Source organism: Rattus norvegicus, chromosome 4 (assembly GCF_036323735.1).
Source record: "Rattus norvegicus strain BN/NHsdMcwi chromosome 4, GRCr8, whole genome shotgun sequence".
In the NCBI taxonomy this organism is placed as follows: domain Eukaryota; kingdom Metazoa; phylum Chordata; class Mammalia; order Rodentia; family Muridae; genus Rattus; species Rattus norvegicus.
In genome coordinates, this window is record NC_086022.1 from 95,198,210 (window position 1) to 95,217,922 (window position 19,713).

A 19,713-nucleotide genomic window follows, 5' to 3' on the forward strand; every position below is an offset into this window, starting at 1 on the left:
AATAGAAGGAAAAAGAAAGAACTGAGAGTTTCTGGGAGCAGTGGGAGTGAGCCTGGCTCTGTACAAAGCGCCTCAAAGAGTTAGTGGGTTACATTTTTGGGGAGTGCTTGGGGGCATGGAAAGTGGGGTATGACTCTGTTGTGTTCCTGTTTTAAAGGCTCAGTCTCTCTGCCCGAAGACATCGTTTAGGAGGGGGATGTGAGTCGTGGGACTGCTGGAAATCCTCGCACCACGCCAGTAAAAGGGCAGGGTTCTAGTCCCAAGGTGAGGGAGAGTTGTGTAGGGAAAGAGCTCAGGAGCCTGGGCCTTGGGCAAACCGTGAAGCACTAGAAGTTTTAAGATGTGACGAAGGAGCTAAGGAATATGTGAGCCTATTTAGGACAAAGGTCACTCTGAGAACAGAACCCAGTGTGATGAACTTCATCAAAGGACAAAAGCATGAATTAAAAACCCAAAAGAGCTGGGAGAAGGAGCCGAGGAATGAGTCTTCCCAGGGGTCAAGAGAAGGCTTGTCCAATAGAAGTAGTCTTGTCAAATGCTGAGAAAACATGGAACTTGAAGTGCCCTGAGGACTTCGGTGAGAACAGTATTAAGGAAAAGGAGGATGAGGAGGACGGAGAAGGGGAGGAGGAGGAGGGCTAAAAATGCTGGAAACCACAGCCAGGCAACCAATATGGAAGAAAGAAGAATAAGTAAATTGGACCGTGGTGAAGCAAGAACGGCTTGCTGGTGGGAGAAAATAAGGATGCTTTTTATTTGCTTGCATACTTGGTCCAAAGTAGGAGAGAGTTGGGGAGTTCGTTTGTTTGTTTGTTTGTTTGGTTGGTTTGTTTTGTTGGGGTTTTTGTTTTGCTTTTTGTTTTGTTTTTTTCAAATGAGAAAGCAGCTGTAGCATACATTGAAAATTCACCAACTTGTGGAGAATCAAGAAGTAAAGAGGGATGTGACCCATGACACAAATCCTTTAGGGAAGGAAGTTCAATCTCATTCTGATGTCACAGAAAGACCAAAGGAGGAAATGCTTGTGTGTGACCTTCAGTTCAAAGGCAGGACAGTGAACATGTATTCTGCTGGATTCTGCTTTTTGCACATCGTTGTTGAAGATGAATGTTCAAAGCTGTAAGAATAAAGAACAGGGGAACTCACTGGAGAAACATAGAAGCCCAGTGTTCACTATTGAGCATTCTGCTGGCCTTATGATGGCATAATCTATATAGATAAAATTGTTTAACCATCTCTGGCAATCTTTATGTAGGCAGAGGAAGCAGAACTGAGGGATTATCTGGGGGTTGTAGCTTTAATAGAAATATGTAAAAGTAGCAGAGTGACCATGGAAAGTAGTACCAAAATAAAAATCTTTAACATAAGTTCCAATAGCATGGAAATGATACTGTCTGCTGGTAAAATATGTCCCTTCGCTCCTAGAAAACCTCAGTGGCTTAGCCCAATAGAATATTTTTCAATCACACAAAATTCACAGCAATCAGAGTATCATCTTCTATGTGATGATTCAGAACCCAAGTACCAAAGTGCACACAGCAGGAGGAGGGAGGCAGAGGAAGGACTGTGAGTCAAAGGGCAATCTAGGCTATGTAGTGAGGACTATGGGGAGGAGGGGGAGAAGTCACAGGAGGAAGAGGGATGGAGAAGAGAGAGAAGACAGAAGGAGAAGGGCAAGAAAACCCAAAAAAGGGGAGGGAAAGAAAAGGAAAAGAAAACAGTCTTTGGTCTCATCTAGAACTGAGCTCTACACAGTACCTTGACCAATTGTGAGTCTCTTTGTTAATCTCCATCTCCAAAGAAGTTTCTCAGATGCTCATCAAAGGAAGCACTGAATGGGCATCTCGACCACACCCTCCTCCCCCAAAGACTCGAGGATCATCATGGAAGAGGAGGCAGAAAGATTGTAAGAATCAGAGGCAGTGGATGACCACAGGGAAACACTGTGATCCGAACATGCACAAGAGCTGCACAAGGTCAAGCCAGAGAAAGTCCCAGCATGACAGAGGGCAGCTGGGCACAAAACCCCACTTCTAACTGAAATGCTCTTGTCCAATGGCAGCTGCTGGGAAGAGAATCTCTTTTATCAATAACGTGGCTGAGTGGGGTTGGGGATTTAGCTCAGCGGTAGAGCGCTTGCCTAGCAAGCACAAGGCCCTGGGTTCGAAAAAAAATGTGGCTGAGAACACAAGGCCTTCTAGACACACCAGGGGCTGTCACACATGGGACCTAAACAGTACCTCATGTGTCTGGAGCTGAGAGGACAAGTGGATACACACACACTTCCCTAACCCACAAGCCTCCTCCAATCATTTGTAAATGAAAATTTCAGTTTCTTCAAGCATCTTCACTGGGGAAACAAACAAGTCTTAAGGGCAGACCCCAGGCCCAGCAGTAGACAGCTAACACAGGGTGAATTCAAAGGCATCTTTTGGGGTTCCAGGGTGAATTCAAAGGCATCTTTTGGGGTTCGTTGTCTCACAAGTCAGAGGATTTTTGCTGTTCTTCCTTTTGTATCCAGGTCCTTTGCTCATATACTGTGGCTTACTGGTTTGGGATTCGATGGGATTCCTTAGTGTGTGAACATGTGTGTCTCTGAGTCTATATGAGTTGCCCATTTTTTTCCCTTTGGCTCTTTTTCTTGTTTGGTTGTTTTGTTGTGTTTCAATTTATTTGGATTTCTTTATTTTATTTTATTATTATTTCTTAGACGCCTATTTGTTTTCTAAAGAGAGACAGAAAGAAAATGGATCCAGATGGGAGGGAAGGTGAGAGAAAGGTAGAGGGAGGGGAAACCCTAGTCAGCATATATTGTATAAAAAATATTGTATTATTTTTAATAAAAGAAAAATGGAAAGTAGAAAAGAAAATAAGAAACAAAAGCCATATATATGTATACATATATATATATACACATATACATATACATCACACACACACACACACACACACACACACACACACACACACACACAAGTATGTCAGTGGTAGAGCACTTGCCTAGCATCATGAGGCCCTTGGAACCCTGGCTCTCAATCTGACAGCTTTCTTCTGCCCTAGGAATTTGGAGCTAGCTTTTTAAAATCCGTGTCCCCAGCTTCGAAAAAAAAAAACCAAAAAAAAAAAAAAAAAAAACCTTAAAATCCGTGTGGTCGGAAAGGCCGTAGAAACACATTGAGTATTATGTGAATTAAAATGGAAAACTTCAGGCGTATTTTAAATCAAGGCTAAAGTGATATATGTATCATTTCAACCCATGTTCTGTTGGCTTGATCCGCGGTAAGTCAAACAGTTTTGCTAAACCACTGGCCTGACTGCCATAAAGGGAGAGGGACACTAGAAAGCTTTACAACTATCCAATCACAAACAGGCTTCTGAGATGATAACAGTGAAAGGGAAAGAAAAGCATATTGGGAGAAAATAACTGGCGACTGGATCAGAGATGATAAACGTAGGTCTGGGTAGGGGACAGAATTAAGGGAAAATAAGGCCAGCATGCAAGGTGAGACTGATTCTAGCCAATGCCCTCAAGTTCATACCATTTTCTTCCGCAGATCATACTTCCGGTCACGTGGCTTCCAAACACAACAAAGCATTCCCCCGCTCTTGTTCTCCTCTTCACGGGGTTATGCAGGTTGGACCAGGGCTCGTCCCTGTTTGGTTGATTACTCTTTACTCAGACCCAAACCCAGAATCTAGTTTGGAAGGGCTCCTGATTATTACTCTAGGGACTGCCGAATCTTTCATGGACTAGCAATGTCTGCTATGGCTGCCAATGCGGCTGTAGGAAGGTAAATCTCACACTGATATTCAAGGCAGGATGTCTGCAGGAGCACAGACTGGGTAAAAGGTTTGAGTAGGTAGCAAAAGATGATCTTTGGCTCTAGGAACATCATATTTGATATGAAAATAAAACACCCAGGTGAATTTACACAGAACTTTGAAAACATAAAAACAAGAACTCCATTCCGACCAAACATTGAGCATGCAAGTCTCAGGATAAAAAAACAGCAAAGGCCTCAGTTCTTCATGCAAACAGTAAATGAGTGGGGAGAGGAAGCGTCAGCTTATTTATTTCACTGTGCATGTACATCACAAGGTCACATACCCTAACCTACAAAAGCCAATTGGTCAGGATAACGTCGCAACTTTATTCTGTCACAAATCGTTTTGCCTAATCTAATTAAAAGTTGGTGTGCTTTAAAAATGTGGCGCCACTCACATACACACAGAATTAAAATACAAAATCAGATTTTCTGACACCCGATTGACAGTGCGCCTCACCTAGGCCCTCATGTGGTGGTTTTGGAGGAATGACAGGCTGACCCGGTGTGCTAACTGTGTAAGCCTATGCAAGTTACCTGGAATCTCTCTGCTTTCCCTCATCTGTAAAGTGGAAATAGTGATAACACGCTCGCTCCCGTTGGTACTGCTGACAGCATTTATTTTGAAATCAATGTAAGGCTCTTAGTTCAGGTCCTTTTTTACAGTAGTCTCCACATAGTGATATAATAACATTTCTGTTCAACACAGTGCATGTGTCAGTAAAAATATAGATCTTACAAGAGTAAGAAATATGAACTTGACTTTTTAATCCTAGGGGCTTATTATAAAAAGCCTTTTTTAAAGTACTGTAATGAAACTACAGTGAAACTACAAATGAAACTACAGATGCTAGTCACCCCGTGACTTAGCGATTGTTTTACACTCAAGAAACTCAATTAAAGGACTTTGGGACTTCAGATAAACTGTCAGAACTCTCTATTGCCTCTCTGTGTGTTCAAAGGCAGACTCTGCAGTGTGCCCCTTAAATCAAGGTCAAATCTGTCTTATTATTGAGTTGTATTTTGTCTTAAACAGCTGCAGAACTTTAAGGATGTCCACATTCTCCAACATCATGCCCAGAGTCATATGCGGTATCAGTGAGCCAAGCCTGTTTATGCAAACAGTAACAGACTAACACCAGACAGAAGGGGTTATTTTTTAAAACCTCTTTTATTTCCTATCAAAAAATAAACAAAAAATATTGATAATTTTACTGGGATCCAGCCTAGGAGCCCACGTCTGCTAGGCAAGCACTAACCACTGAGCTGTATCCCAGCCCTCTTCTTACTTTTTGTGTAAGAGGAGGTGCTTTCCAGGATTTGGACTCTGTAGCCCAATCTGGCTTTGAAGTTTTGAGCCTCCCTTTTTACCTCCTCCCAACTAGCTGAGTCACCATCCTGTGCTACAATTAAGGAGATTTTTTATTTTTAAGGCGAATTGATAAAGAACAATTTCCCTTTTTGACCGGTTCTGACTCCTGCTGTCATCAATATAACCAGTTGGTGGCGCTGTGGTTCCATATGTTGAATTTTTTAGCTTTAAATTGTTTTCAACAAATGATAACGTTTTTTAAATACTAGTCTTCTTGGGGGGGGTGGATTTAAATCTGTTCCATTTTATCATTAATAACAGATAAACTGTGTGTTCAAGTCTTTTAGGGTACTTGAATGTTTACTCCTTTACAATCGTCTATTTAAAACAAAGCGTAAAGCCTTTACAAGTCCCCAAAAGGTGGGTTACAGGGTCAGTTCAAAGCCACAAGTGCTTGCCTTTGGTTGGCCGTACTCTTTTACACTGTTGGTGATATCGAGCCACTGTCTCATTTTAATCTGACATTCCCAAAACAATGATGGTGTCAGGCATTTTTCAAATGGGCAGTTTTCTCTCTGCTCCATTTTGTTTGCAGTATTCCCCTTTATACCTGGCCAGCCCAAAACAAAACTCAGGGTGCATGATCCTGGTGTTGTAGGTGAGGAATTAGGAAGGTGCCTCTCAGAGTGTCCCCGAGACTTGAGTTCTCAAGTCTGAGGGCAATGGACTGCACCAGGAATGTGTTTGAAGAAGGCACGGAGACAGCTTGCCCAGAAAGGAAAAACTCTCAGGATAGGAGTGAGCTAGAGAGCTGAGGAAGAAGCCCCAAAAGTAAAGAACCGCAAAGCTCTTGACACATAGCGCAGGTCTCTTCCACATTTTGTATAGCTTGGGCTTTTCTTGAACATGTGCAGTTTGTTGTATGAAGTTCAGGTGGCCAAGGGCTTCCAGTCTTTTTGAGTCAACTGGCTGCCACTGCTGCTGCTGCTGCTGCTGTTGTTGTTGTTGTTGTTGTTGTTGTTGTTGCTCTTTCAAGATAGCATCTCACTATGTAGCCTGGCTTCCCTGGAACTCACTATGTAGAAGAGGTTGACCCTGGTCTCAAGAGATCTGCCTGCTACTGCTTCCTAAGTCCTGGAATTAAAGGCGTGTGTCACCACACCCAATGTCAAGTGACCTCTTTATATGTTAATCTTGATGTTGCTTTTTTCAGTATCTTCTTCTGCCACACTTTTCAAATATCAGCACAGCCAGGGTTAGAGTTATAATCCCAGCACTTGGGAGGTGGAGGTCGGAGTTTTGAGGGCAGATTTGGCTACACAGGGAATATGGAGCCTGCCAAATTCATATAGCATCTAAGACCCAGTCTCAAACCCCACACCCCCCAAATCAGGAGGTCCTGAATCAACACACCTGGTAGAACATCATGACCAAGCAATTAAATTCTGAATTTAATATTATTAAAGGCAACGAATAGGGAAAATGAAAGTGTGTTCTACATTACGGCCTGAGCATCTGCTTGCTTTGCTAGGTACAAAAGTCATTGTGAATTTGCAAGAAGCCATTCCTAGCCCCTTGACATTGTTCCTCCATGTTCTATGGACATCCTGAATCAATACACCTGTTAGAACATCATGCTATTGGTATGATGAAACACTATGACCAAAAAGCAAGTTGGGGAGAAAAGGGTTTATTTGGCTTACATCTCACATTGCTGTTCATTATGGAAGGAAGTCAGGACAGGAATTCAAACAGGGCAGGATCCTGGAGGCAGAAGATGATGCAGAAGCAATAGAAGGCACACCACTTGCTTCTGGCTTGCTTCCCATGGCTTGCACAGTCTGCTTTCTTATAGAACCCAGGACTACCAGCCCAGGGATGGCACCCCCATGCACATTGTGTCAAGTTGGCATCCAAAACTAGCCAGTACACACGGTAAATGAATAAACACCACGTGGCTCTACTAGACTTAAACAGGGAACACAGACCTTTTCTTTTTTCTTTTTTAAAAAAGATTTATTTATTTATTCTGTTTAAGTACACTGTAGCTGTCTTCAGACACACCAGAAGAGGGCATTAGATCTCATTACAGATGGTTGCGAGCCACTATGTGGTTGCTGGGATTTGAACTCAGGACCTCTGGAAGAGCAGTCAGAGCCATCTCTCCAGAACACAGACCTTTTAAAACTGCTGTTCTTGAAGAACACCTGATTCATCTTTTCCTAATTCCACTTCATTAAACAACTTCAATTCCTCCTACACAAGATCAAGAGGGAGTTGATCTTGGATATGAGAAAGTTGTTCACTTGGCTCTCTGGGAATTCCATTTGATGACTCTCAGGCCCCTGTCTCTTTCCATTTTTTTTCCAATCACAATATTGAGATGTTCTTTAATGCAGTGACTTGAGTGTTCCTTTCCCAGATCCCACTTAACGCCTTTCCCAAGAGACATCAACAGGAGAAAGCTGAGTCTCAAGATTTTAGTATCTCCTGAGCCATAAAAAGGGTAAAGGGAAATATTGTTTGGTGTGTGGCTAGTTTTGAGGACCAGTTCTCCCTTTATATTATAGCACTTCCCTTCAGACATCATCAAAAAAGAAAGATGTGGATAAAGAGGAAATGTCAAAAGGTCCTTTGCCACTTAAGTAGTTGTAATTCTGAACGAATGTGGGATTCTATTTAGAAATAAAATACTTCGTTATTTCTTCCTTAGAAAGCAAAATAAAATATGACTTAGCTAACATCAGACTTCCTTTGGGGAAGCTGTGGACAAGATAGCAACAATTTATTTCCCTCCTAAGTGTTTGTGCAAACTACAAACTCTCACTCACAGCCGAGCTAACCAGGGTGTCCCTACTCTGCAGCATAAATGATAGGTCGCTTTGAGATGGCAGGGGCAGTCTGCAGAGTTTTATTTCCAGGGAGACAGGGCAGGATTTGCTGCTATGCAGACTGAATAATGTTGGAAGCCAACATCATGTCACATTTTGTGTGCACTTTCCAAAGATTAATCCAAGCGTTACAAATGGGACACAGACTGCCATTGTCCCGGGGACACTTTAATAACCCACACCTACAATATTCAACCTGTTGTTTGCACAGGGACAACTTTGGGACACAAAAACCCACCAGAACGACTCAGGGAAGGAGGCGCGGAGAGGCAGAGCCCCAGGCGCCAGCATCTCCCGTCTCATCCTTCATGGCAAATGAGTCTGTTCAGAGTTCATTTATGCCTGAAGGTGGGGGTTGCCGCCGCCGCCTGCTTTCTTCAAAGCTTCTCTAGAGGCAGCACTTGAATGTGCAGCTCGCAGAGCCGCTTTCTCTGTTGCTTGTGAGGCACTCTGGCATGGTATTCTGACTGCAGGTGATTTGGGCTTCATATTGCATAAAGCAGCACACGTGAAGTAGCCTCGGTGCCCTCAGAGTAAATCGTGCCATCTCTTTGATTGCATTCCCCACCCCCACCCCCCACTTAGAGTGCTAGCATCTGTTGTTCTATGACACTCTTCACAAATGGGAGAAAACCACAGGATCAGAGGACCGAACGCCAGATGAGAGGAACTCCTGGTTGCTCAGTCTCTAATCCATCATCTTCAAGGCCTTGCATAGAGCGCTCAAGATCACACCCTTACTTACCTTCACCAACCACTGATGGCCTGTCAGGTCAGAAGGCAACCAGCTCTCACGCTGAGTCTCAGGCAGTAGTAAGCTGTCTTTCACAGAACTGTTTGGAGAATCACAATTTAATTTTAGAAATATGTAATGGTGTTGTAAACATAACTTGTTTCTTCTCATAAAACATCACTGTCACAATAGATAATGGCTAGGCCATAAAGGTCAGGAACATCCAAAACCTGTACCAAAATAAATAAATAAACAAATAAATAACCATGAAAAATCACAATAAGAAAAAAAAGGACTTATAGAGCACCTTCTGTAATTTTTATGCTTCTTTAATTTAACATATATTGTGACTATTTGTATATGATGCTTACAGAAAGCATATTAAAATATAAATATAAATAACTATAAATAAAAATTACTTTCACTTATTTAAGTGTGTGTATGTGTGGTGTGTGTGGTGTGTGTGTGTGGTGTGTGTGTGTGGTGTGTGTGTGTGTGGTGTGTATGTGTGTGGTGTGTGTGTGTGGTGTGTGTGTGTGGTGTGTGTGTGTTGTGTGTGGGGTGTGTGTGTGTGGTGTGTGTGTGTGTTGTGTGTGTGTGTGGTGTGTGTGTGTGTGTGTGTGGTGTGTGTGTGGTGTGTGTGGTGTGTGTGTGTGTGTTGTGTGTGTGTGTGTGTGTGTGTGGTTTGTGTGGGTATGTGTGACTGATATGTAGATGTTTCAGAAGTTCATTCTCTCCTTCCACCACATATGTCCGGGACTTGAACTCAGCTTCCCAGGCTAGGTGGCAAGCACATTTACCCATAGCGCTATTTTGCTGCTCCTTAAATTGCACTTTAATGAAAAATTCCCAATATGTAAAAAGTTACAAGAGACAGAAGACATGACAGTGCACATTTTGCTAAAGGACCCTTCCTGCAGTTTAAAGTTAAGCTTGCTACTGACTTAAATCAGATCACTATATTCATCCAGATACAATACCCGGTGTTCATTTTAGTGCTCGGGAAATTTTAAAAAGCCATTAAATTAGGTTTCCTAGATTATGCTTCATCGCCATAGTATGTTTATCACCGCTCGTTATCAGGCTGATTATTTTATAAATAGAGTTAACTGTGGCATGCAAGTGATGGGATTGCCTCAGGAATAAGACACGATGCCCTCAGTTAAGAGTTGCAGAGTGGGTCAAACTTCTGCTGGTATCAGGAAGACCTGAGAGAGTAAACTGAAGGACCTATGTGGGTCCTCTGCTCAACGCCTCTCAGAGCACAAATTCAGTTAGCTGCATTTTGTTCTGGAGCCCAGAATTCACCTCCAAGGTCACATGGCTATTGGAATGCAGTTGCTTACAGTGGTTTGACAGGCATCTGTCTGTCTGCTTTCCTGCAGTTCCTCCCTAAGTAGCCATTTTCATGGGAGGGACCTCCCAGGCTTCTGAAGGGGCCAAGGTCCTCCCAGGAGCTGCCAATCAGGTCAGGCCCACTCATCTACTCTGTTTGACTGACTGCACTAAGATGTCTCATTCTTATTTGTAAACTTTTATCTATTCAATGTGTGTGTGTGTGTGTGTGTGTGTGTGTGTGTGTGTGTGTGTGTGTTTAGAAGATACATATTAGCTATGTCTAGAATCCTGTCCTGTACATGGGAGAGCTGGAGAAATGCAGAAATGCTGGAGAGAAACTGGGAGTATTTGGAAGAAAAAAATGGAAAATATTTTCCTTAAAAAAATAAAACAAAATGGTGGGAGAAGTTATTGGTTTGGGCAGATTGCACTTGGTAAAAAGGGACAAAGAGAAGGGCACAGATTTCCAGAGGAATAATCTGGGGATGCCAGGACTTCCAAAGGATCCTGCTTCACTAAATAATCAGAAGCAGCAAACCCATTAGAACTGAAAGCAACACCATCTTGTCCTAGGGCAGTGAGTAGTTTCCTGAGATGCTAGTGTGTAAAAATGCAGCATGGCAGCATGTTGGCATAAATTCAGTAAGTCAGTCAGTGTGCGAAAAGAAAGCAACCTGTAGTCATCACTAAGAGTGAGTTCCACATACACATCTCAATACACAATGGAGACCGTCAAGAATAGCATAATATTGAAACATGTTTTCCCACTGTGTGCTAGTGTTCCCACTGTGTACTATCACCACAGTCCGCCTTCAGGAACCCTCACCCTAGCATAATTTCTCTGTTAAATTACCAACAACGTGGGTAGCTGTTTCTTTAATACACATGTTTCAAACCTTTTCTACAGCTTGGAGATTTCAGTCTCTTGTTCAAGTGTCACCTCCTAGACCAGTGACTCTCAACACAACCTGTGGGTAAAATGACTCTTTCACAAAGGTCACCTAGCCCCATCAGAAATCACAGATATTTATATTACAATTAATAACAATAGCAAAATTACAGTAGTAATGAAAATAATTTTATGGTTGGGGGTCACCACAACATGTGGAACTGTATTAAAGGGACGCAGCATTCTGGGATGTGGAGAACCACTGTCCTAGAGCAAAACTGAAGACCTGGGTTCATTCGCAGAGTCAGTATGGGTTGCATGTTGTTAATGTGGAAGTCTGCTAGACTAGCAACAACAACTTCCCCCTTTTGCATCCCAAGAGCAGGAAATAGCCAGAAAGACAAACAGGAGCATTACAGACAGTGGCTGCCTCATTGGGAAATGGAAGGTCAAACTATGTATCCTGTCCCTGAAAAGTGGGTGACCTTGAGCACACACACAGTGTTAAGGGTTCGTCCTAAATCTCTCGCCTGTTAGCAGATTTCCATATTACTAGCTCTAATAACACTGGCCTCACAATAGTGTTGTGGCTCTGAAGATGGTTAAAATGTTACCATAAATAGCACATTGCAATGTGGTGCATTGGTCCCATTCAGTCAACTTTATGCTGATCATTCCAGTCACTGATGCCCCAAGACTGTTTTCTTCATAAAAGAATGATTTAGAACTGTTGGTCCCTGGAGTCCTAAAAAGGAGGTCATGACCTCAAATAGCCCACTGTCTTCATCTTTAAAAAAGTCTCTTGGTTATGCTCAGTCAGATTTACTGGAGTGCAGAGTATGGGAATTAAAAAACAAAGAATAGAAAATATATTGCATAAGTAGTTTTAAAGAATAAACAGACACAAAGTTTTGGAAGATAGTAATAACTAAAATGGCAAATAAATAAATTATTGTATAATTCTAACTCCTAAAATCTACAAGTTCAGTGATAAAAACTCAATCAGCTAAAGCAAAGAGGTGCAGACTGACAGGAAGCGGATGTAGATCTCTCCTGAGAAACACAGCCAGAATAAGGCAAATACATAGGCGAATGCCAGCAGCAAACCACTGAACTGAGAATGGGACACCCATTGAAGGAATCAGAGAAAGGCCTGGAAGAGCTTAAAGGGGCTCGAGACCCCATATGTACAACAATGTCAAGCAACCAGAGCTTCCAGGGACTAAGCCACTACCTAAAGACTATACATGGACTGACCCTGGACTCCAACTGCACAGGTAGCAATGAATAGCCTAGTAAGAGCACCAGTGGAAGGGGAAGTCCTTGGCCCTGCCAAGGCTGGACCCCCAGTGAACGTGATTGTTGGGGGGAGGGTAATAATGGGGGGAGGATGGAGAGGGGAACACCCACATAGAAGGGAAGAGGGAGAGGTTGGGGGTATGTTGTCCTGGAAACCGGGAAAGGGAATAACATTTGAAAAGTAATCATCTGTATTAGCTAGCTGGATGTCTTATCTCAAATGTATTCTCTGACTTGTTTTGCAATTAAATGTTTAATATGAAATATGAAATTCTGGAATCTTATTCCCAATCCAATTACTATTGTTTTAAGAGAGAAAATATTGGAATACATTCAGAGCTGTCTTTCTTTCCCAAGCAATTTCTGTTGTGTAGCTATAGCCATAATACTTTGCTGTTATGAGATAAGTTATCACAGTGTAGTTCTTGATGGTCTGGAACTCTCTATGCAAACCAGGCTGGCTTTGAACTCACAGAAAGCAGAAGCAGACTTCTGCTTTCCAAGTGCGTGGAATGAAGGCGCGTGCCAGCATACACTGCTAAGCTGTAGTAATTTTTAGTGGAACAACAAGGAAATCTAATTTTAGATCTTGGTAAAGTAAAATGAAATACTTCTAGACCTGGAGTCATCAATCCATTTCGAAAGCCTAACTATCTCTGGTTTGTGTTAAAATATAGACCAGGTGTTGTTCTGATATTTGCCAATTCATAATGAAATCTTGTAGGATACTGACAGCATCCCTGCAGGAAAGAGGAACACAGGAAACGTCAACTCAGAGCAGGCTGAGTTTCTAGTACAATCCACCTTAGATCAGCATGGTGCAAAAGCAACAATCCTCTCTGGCCCAGGACACCCTGAAACTGCTTTTATTCAAATGTATGACCCAGAATGGGAGACATGAGATGACTCAGTAAGCCATTGCCACCACACCGAAGAGTGTCTGACGTGCACCTGTGTATCTGACCAAATTTAAGGTCGAACACTTCTGAAACGTCTAACTTCAGAAATGTTGTATGACCTTGAGAAAGAAATGGGATGAATTCATGACACATCGAGACAAGAGCACTTCGTTAGCAAGCCTACACTTCTGTATCTCCAGTGTTCTGGAGTTATGGTGTCTGTGTTATTAATGATATGGGTTTTGTTTAAGCAAAATGACCCCTATAGAATTTTTCAGGTGACAATGAGTTTCAGGAATCCACTACTGTCAGAGGTTGTTTGTACGCTGTAGAGAATGTTCACCCTAGGATCAATCCACTCCTGGTAACTCAGCCTCACACTGAAGGCAACTGTCAAAAAGGGAGTGTGGAATCATTGCCAATTTATTACAAGAATTATTCCCTATTTTTCTAAAAATCCATATTCTGCCTATATTTGAAAATTTGGATCATCTTTTTCTATAAATAGACAGACAGATAGTTGGATACATGGAAATAGATAGTTCAAATATATACATATATACCAATGTTCAGAAAGTATGACAATCATCTGTTCGGTTTATTTATCACCTAAGCATGAAATAAGTTGAGAATACAAAATTAATACAGCATAGCACTAAAATGATTTCTCTAGAAGTTTGCAGCAATGTCGTGAGCCACAGACATTACCACAGACACTTACCATTAGTGTATGGTGGGCTTAAAAACCCAGTCCCAAGCAGTTGAAAGTAAATGTTTGCGGGTAAGTTTGTATCTTCTCACTGACCAATGTTTCAGCAATATCAACTTCTTCAGGACTGTCCATGGTGTGTTTACATGAGATGAACTCAGTGTGGAGACAAAATCTAGCAGTTTCCATGGTACACAGTGGTTTTCCAAGTTCCTTGAGTCAGAAAATTACCAAATTTCATCAAGCTTGCTTTTCTAATTATTTTGTTGTTTATTTTTAATAAAAGGTTTCCTTTAAATACCTGGGAAAAGTTAAAGTTAATTATTATTTAAGTTTTTATTTTAGCTTTGATGTTTTAGGCTGGATACATTTTTGTGTGTATAAACTTGAATTGTACTATTTCCCCTTATTTTCTGCTCTGTTTTGTTCTTTTGATTTTCAGTTCCAAGTTCTAATTCAGTGACATAGTCCTGAAAGATTTGTCACATAAAATATATGTGAGTAAACACAGACGTTTTAAGTAGAATGTAATGTGTTTGTTAAATGTTTTTAACTTCTGCAGTAGAAGTGCTACTTGTGGATGTGAAATAATTAACGTCTCCTCCTGTCTCATCTCTCTCTGAATGAGTGATGTAGACAGTGTGCCTAACAGTAACCTTGCAGTACTCACACCTCATCCCTCTCACCTTTGTGCACAGTACATAAAGAGTTAAAGCATGGCACTCTCTTACATGATTTGTGATGGAAAATAACAAAGAGAAGTAGCTGACCAGGACCCCACACAGATTGGTACTACAGTTCCCACACGGATTGACACTGCAGCGGCAGTAAAACAGGACTAGATTCATTTATAAGTACACGAGAAATCCGGACGAAGTGATGATTGTCTAATCCATACAGACACATCTCATGTTAGTTTCCTTCCATGGGGTCGATCAGGTCAAATGCTTAACAAATCTGTGCTTTACACTGTGTGAAGTTCTTATCCCTTTAAAATCACCGCTGTGGAATACGCTGAACATGGCTTCTTTTGCGAAAGTAGAAAGGTTCTGCTTTGGGCTGCAGGGCTAGCTATTGTACAGTAGCCTCTCAGACCTGCGAGCCGATGTTTCCGATTCCTGGGAAGTACTCTGTGCTGAAGGGCGTGCCCTGCAGCACATCAAAAGAACCAAGTTCTACAAAAGAAAAAAGAAACTCAAGTAGGCTTGAACTGAACATACAAAGACAGGGAGAAAGAGCTGAGAAAGGGGCCAGGCAGAGTGTTGAATACAAAATGAGTTCAAGCAACCCCAGGGGCTCATCACTTACATTTATCTTATTCTGAGAGAGGGGCAGCAAAACCAGTCCTGACATAAACCACCTACTGCCATTGACTTTGGCTCGATGTGTGAGTGCCTGTGTGTGTGTGTGTGTGTGTGTGTGTGTGTGTGTGTGTGTGTGTGTGTGTGTGTGTGTGAGAGAGAGAGAGAAAGAGAGAGAGAGAGAGAGAGAGAGAGAGAGAGAGAGAGAGAGGGAGAGGGAGAGAGAGAGGGAGAGAAACTGAACAACAAAACCTTTCATGAGTGATCACTCTTATCTCACACGCGTTAAGAACCTTGGCAGTGTAAAGTCCGCAGTGAGCCCCAGTGTTCCCATCTACATACTGTAACTGTGCACTGCTTTAACATCCTTGTGACAGTGTCTAAACCTCACTAAACCTCACTCCTGTGCTTCCCAAACGTGTGGAACCTTCAGCTTCTGCTTGCAGTGTTGTATGCGTGCTTATCATATTCCAAGGCAAACTGCTTCTCTGCAAAAAAGTTCTATTTTATAGGATAAATTCAAAACATGAGTGTTTATCTCCTGCAGATGTTCTAAAAACTAAAGAGGCAGGGGCAATGCTTCTTTATGCTAATTTCATTTTTGGAAGGAATGCCCCCCCCCCCAAATTCTGACAGGTTAGACACTTTAAAATCCTATCAGGACGATAAGTCTCTTCTGAACATATCACTCTCCCACTAGGAGGGTCCTGAAGGCCTAAACACATTTTCCAGAGGCAGAAAGCAAAGGGCCAAGCCTGACTTTGTTGCAATTCTGCAATGAAATGGATGCCTTTGAAATTGTGCTTTAGAGGTAAGTCAGTCAATAGTGAGTTGAGAGAGACGAACTTGCAAAGAGGAGCCATGAACGAACCACACTTAGAACTTTGACTCTATTGTCTTTGCCAACCACGGTTGTTATAATTAGTATGTTGCTGTGTCCAAAGAAGTATCCGGGAAGGTATAATCTGAAACACCAATGAACAACTGAAAGAATGTATGTGATGTGTGTGTAACAGTCTGTCCTCTCTGTCTCAGTTTTTATTTACCTATCTTGTGTTTTCCTACCTTATTGGGATTGTATCAATTCTGGTTCTTTTCTTATTATTTCTTCACGAGAGGAATGCCTCCATTATAATAGTGTAATTCTTGCATATTGACTTTGTTCAACAGAATTTAATATTAAAACTAAACTTTCCACATCGAAAGGTCACAAGTACATGTAGGGAAGTGTATCAGGCTTCTGAATAGAGTGTGCCAAGCACTGTCTGATAGCCTTGCTTAACAAAGTGCCTCACTCAGCCAGCAGGCTCCAGTAAATGGAGAGGTAAAAATCCTATTGAGATCAAGTTCAACATCACAGCCTTAAATAATTACCATCATCTTTGGAAGCCTGCCCTCTGGGTTTTTCTCCTTTTTTAAAACATTGCTTATTTTTTAGATTTTTTTGTTTTGTTTTATGTAAGCTATTTATTCCTAAAATTTTTAAGTTTAAATTTACGTTTTAAATTATCTATTGAAATAACTAATTTCAGAGAGTTTCTAGTCCACAGTCCATTACATGCAAATCTGATACTGTAGCACGTTAATAATGTAAAAGTAAAATCCTACCATTTCTCTAACATTTTCAAAACACTAAGATAAAGAGAAGCCAAAGAGATAAAGGAAACCTGGTGCTGTGAGGACCCCATGCTCACAGTCAGAGCCGACTGTCTCCTCCTTTAAAACTGGTCCTTACCAAACACATTCTGTGATAATTCACTGTGTACTGTTATGTGGTTACAATTGTTTTATACACTTTTTTCTGATTAGCATTTACATACCACAAAGTAGAAAGTATTGAAATAAAAAATTGAAAAAAAAACTAACAGTGGAAAAAGCAAATAGAAGACTTTACCAAAGGACAAAAACAAAGACATTAGAAGTCCAGTCTATGGGTTGCCCATATTACTTCTGGCTGTACATCTTTGATGAGATGGGGTAAAGAAGAAAAGCAGATGCCAGCCTTTGTGTGACCCCCAAATCACAGATGCATACGGATCTCCTTCGAGGCGTTGGGAACACTGAGCTACTCTGCTCTATCAGTGAGTCCGCTGAGCAGTGCTGCGTTCTTTGCGAGTAGAGACACACCCTCCTGCATCTGGGCCTAGGTGTGCGTGTGCTTGTAGTGAAAACATCCATCCTCCTACAGTGCTCTGTCTTCGCAGAGGCAGGGTGTCCTCCACGTGGCTAGTACAGCTATGTGTTAAGTTATGTAATCATTAGTCCATTTGGAAAGTTATTCATTTCCTAAGTTAAACTTCAAGATACTGGAGCAATAATACTCATCTTCCCAAAAGACATAAAAACATCAATATCCTCAAAAATGTTTCTATCTCTCAAAAGTTTTGACCTATGTATTAACTGGGGCTAATATTAAAGCCTCTGAAGGCAGATAGGACTGCTTCCCACCCTGACTGCTACTCCATAGTGGTGTTGACTTGGGGTAAATTGATGAGCCAGTAACATTTTCTTACCACTGAGTTGAGGGTGATAATCAACACCATCTCCTAGACTGTGGTGAATGAACAAGATTAAATACTAAGCCACGTGCTGAGTGTGGCCATGAATGAACACTTCATAAACAGTAGCTATTTTCATCAAAGCCATTTTCAGCCCATGCTTCTTCAGCCATGTTCAAATACCAACTTCCTTAGCATTTATATTTTCTGTCCTTCTGTCTTAGGACCTTGTGTTTGGTTCTAGGACCTCATTGCTTCAAGATGAGATTGCTTGAACAGCATCAAAAGATCCCTGGTTTATCTTTACTTTTACCACAGACTATATATTACAGTCATTTTGATCTCTTCATACGTAGAATGTCCAAATTTCTGTTCACTTCCATTAAGAATCTTCAGTGATAGGTGAGAGAGATGTTTCAGCAGTTAAGATTAAGAATGCATACACAACTTTATGACTTGCAATTTTTTTCATTAATATTTACATGGTCAACAAAGACTTGCCAAGATCTAGCATGCACCAGATGTTATAGGTACAAACATACTAGTTTCCAAGAATATACAAGTAAATAAAATACTATCTCTACCACTATCAATCAAACAGCTCATGATAACTCACTGGGTAAGATTAGTAGATGGGTAAATGAGAACTCTCCTGTAATACTCTGATCTTCTGTATAAAGGTCTCAATATATGTGAGATATAATATATTAGTGATGTATTTGCCATTTTACAATACCAACTTCTGGTTTCTAGGACACTAAGGGCCCAACAGGTTTTGTGTACAAGTCCATAATTAAGAGATGCACTCAACCTTTCAGAACTTTAACAAACCCTTAAAGTACATCCTACCACCTCCTTGACTTTCTCTTCTGTTATTTCAATGTTTTATCTTTCCCTTTGCAATAATTGTATCTATCAATGTGAACTATTTATCCAAATATTTAGAAGAAATCAGCAAATGCTGAACTAAACATCTTAATGTTAAATATTATGTTATGTATGATGGACCTAGTGCCCTAACTAGGTAAGAACCCTATAGAGGGTAAAGTTTATGTCATGTGCACATTCTCCGTTTTCCAAACTTTCAGCTTAATTTGGATCCAATGTATAAATAAACAACTGATATCTTATTAGCTTATTTATTTTTATAGTGAAAAATGAATTAAAAATAAAACAAGCATTTCCCATTAGTTGCTGCTCCAGAATTTGCAAACTGTGTTCACTGCAACACTGGACTATGAGTTGTCCAAAAATAATACGAAAGACTTTCTCCAAATCTGGGGGATGAGCTCAGAGGTAAGGATCCGGCCTAGTATACATGAGGCCAGAGTTCTACTTCAGAAAAACAGAAGAAAAGAATAGTTTCATGTCACAACAGTAAAACAAGATTACTTAGGAAAAGTAGTCCCTAAACCTGCTTAGTAACAAAATCCAGCATCTCTTTGTTTTATTTGGATTTTTCCAAAACCATAGCTTTTAAAGGGCACACTCACCAGCTTTCTGGTTAACGCGGATGTATTCCAGGACTTTAGGGCTGACTTCCACACTGATCTCAATCAAATAATTTACACTGCTCAAATAACTGGCTACTTAACTCAGTTAACTGGTAAGTGCTGCCTTTTCACTAACACAGTTAAAACCACTCCCTCTTTTCTAAATTGTATGTGAGGAGTAAGGGTTTTGCAAACCATGGAATCTGAATACATGCTCGCCCAACAAAGATACAGACATCAGGAATAGCTGACCCAGCCTGAGACTGATTTATAAGATTTATGACTTGTGCCCATGTCCATGATGTTGAAGGGCTGGAATGTAAGACGTGTGTCTTGGGCTTCGAGAAAGAGAAAACATGCTAAATCATGCTTATAAATGAGTAAGTTAAAAACAGAACAACATTCAATTATTTACAACTGTGGTAAGATTTGTATATTTATTTTTAATGATTAATGCTGTCATAGTTTGATTTCTATTTCTATGATAAATACCATGACCAAAATCTTCTAGAGAAGAAAGGGTTTAT

The 19,713-nt window shown here is 41.0% G+C and overlaps 1 protein-coding gene across 2 annotated transcripts in view; it reads left to right on the plus strand.

The window, feature by feature from the left end:
* Positions 1-19,713, plus strand: part of Grid2 (glutamate ionotropic receptor delta type subunit 2) — a 1,477,190-nt gene that overhangs the window by 1,453,045 nt on the left and 4,432 nt on the right. Inside the window, exon 16 of one of the 2 annotated variants that reach the window (XM_039108399.2) lies at positions 14,337-14,391. The exons of the other annotated variant lie outside the window; for it this stretch is intronic. Coding sequence (XP_038964327.1) covers positions 14,337-14,357 — 21 coding nt within the window. The 3' untranslated portion in view covers positions 14,358-14,391. The remainder of the gene's footprint in view (positions 1-14,336; positions 14,392-19,713) is intronic. 2 annotated transcript variants of the gene reach the window in all.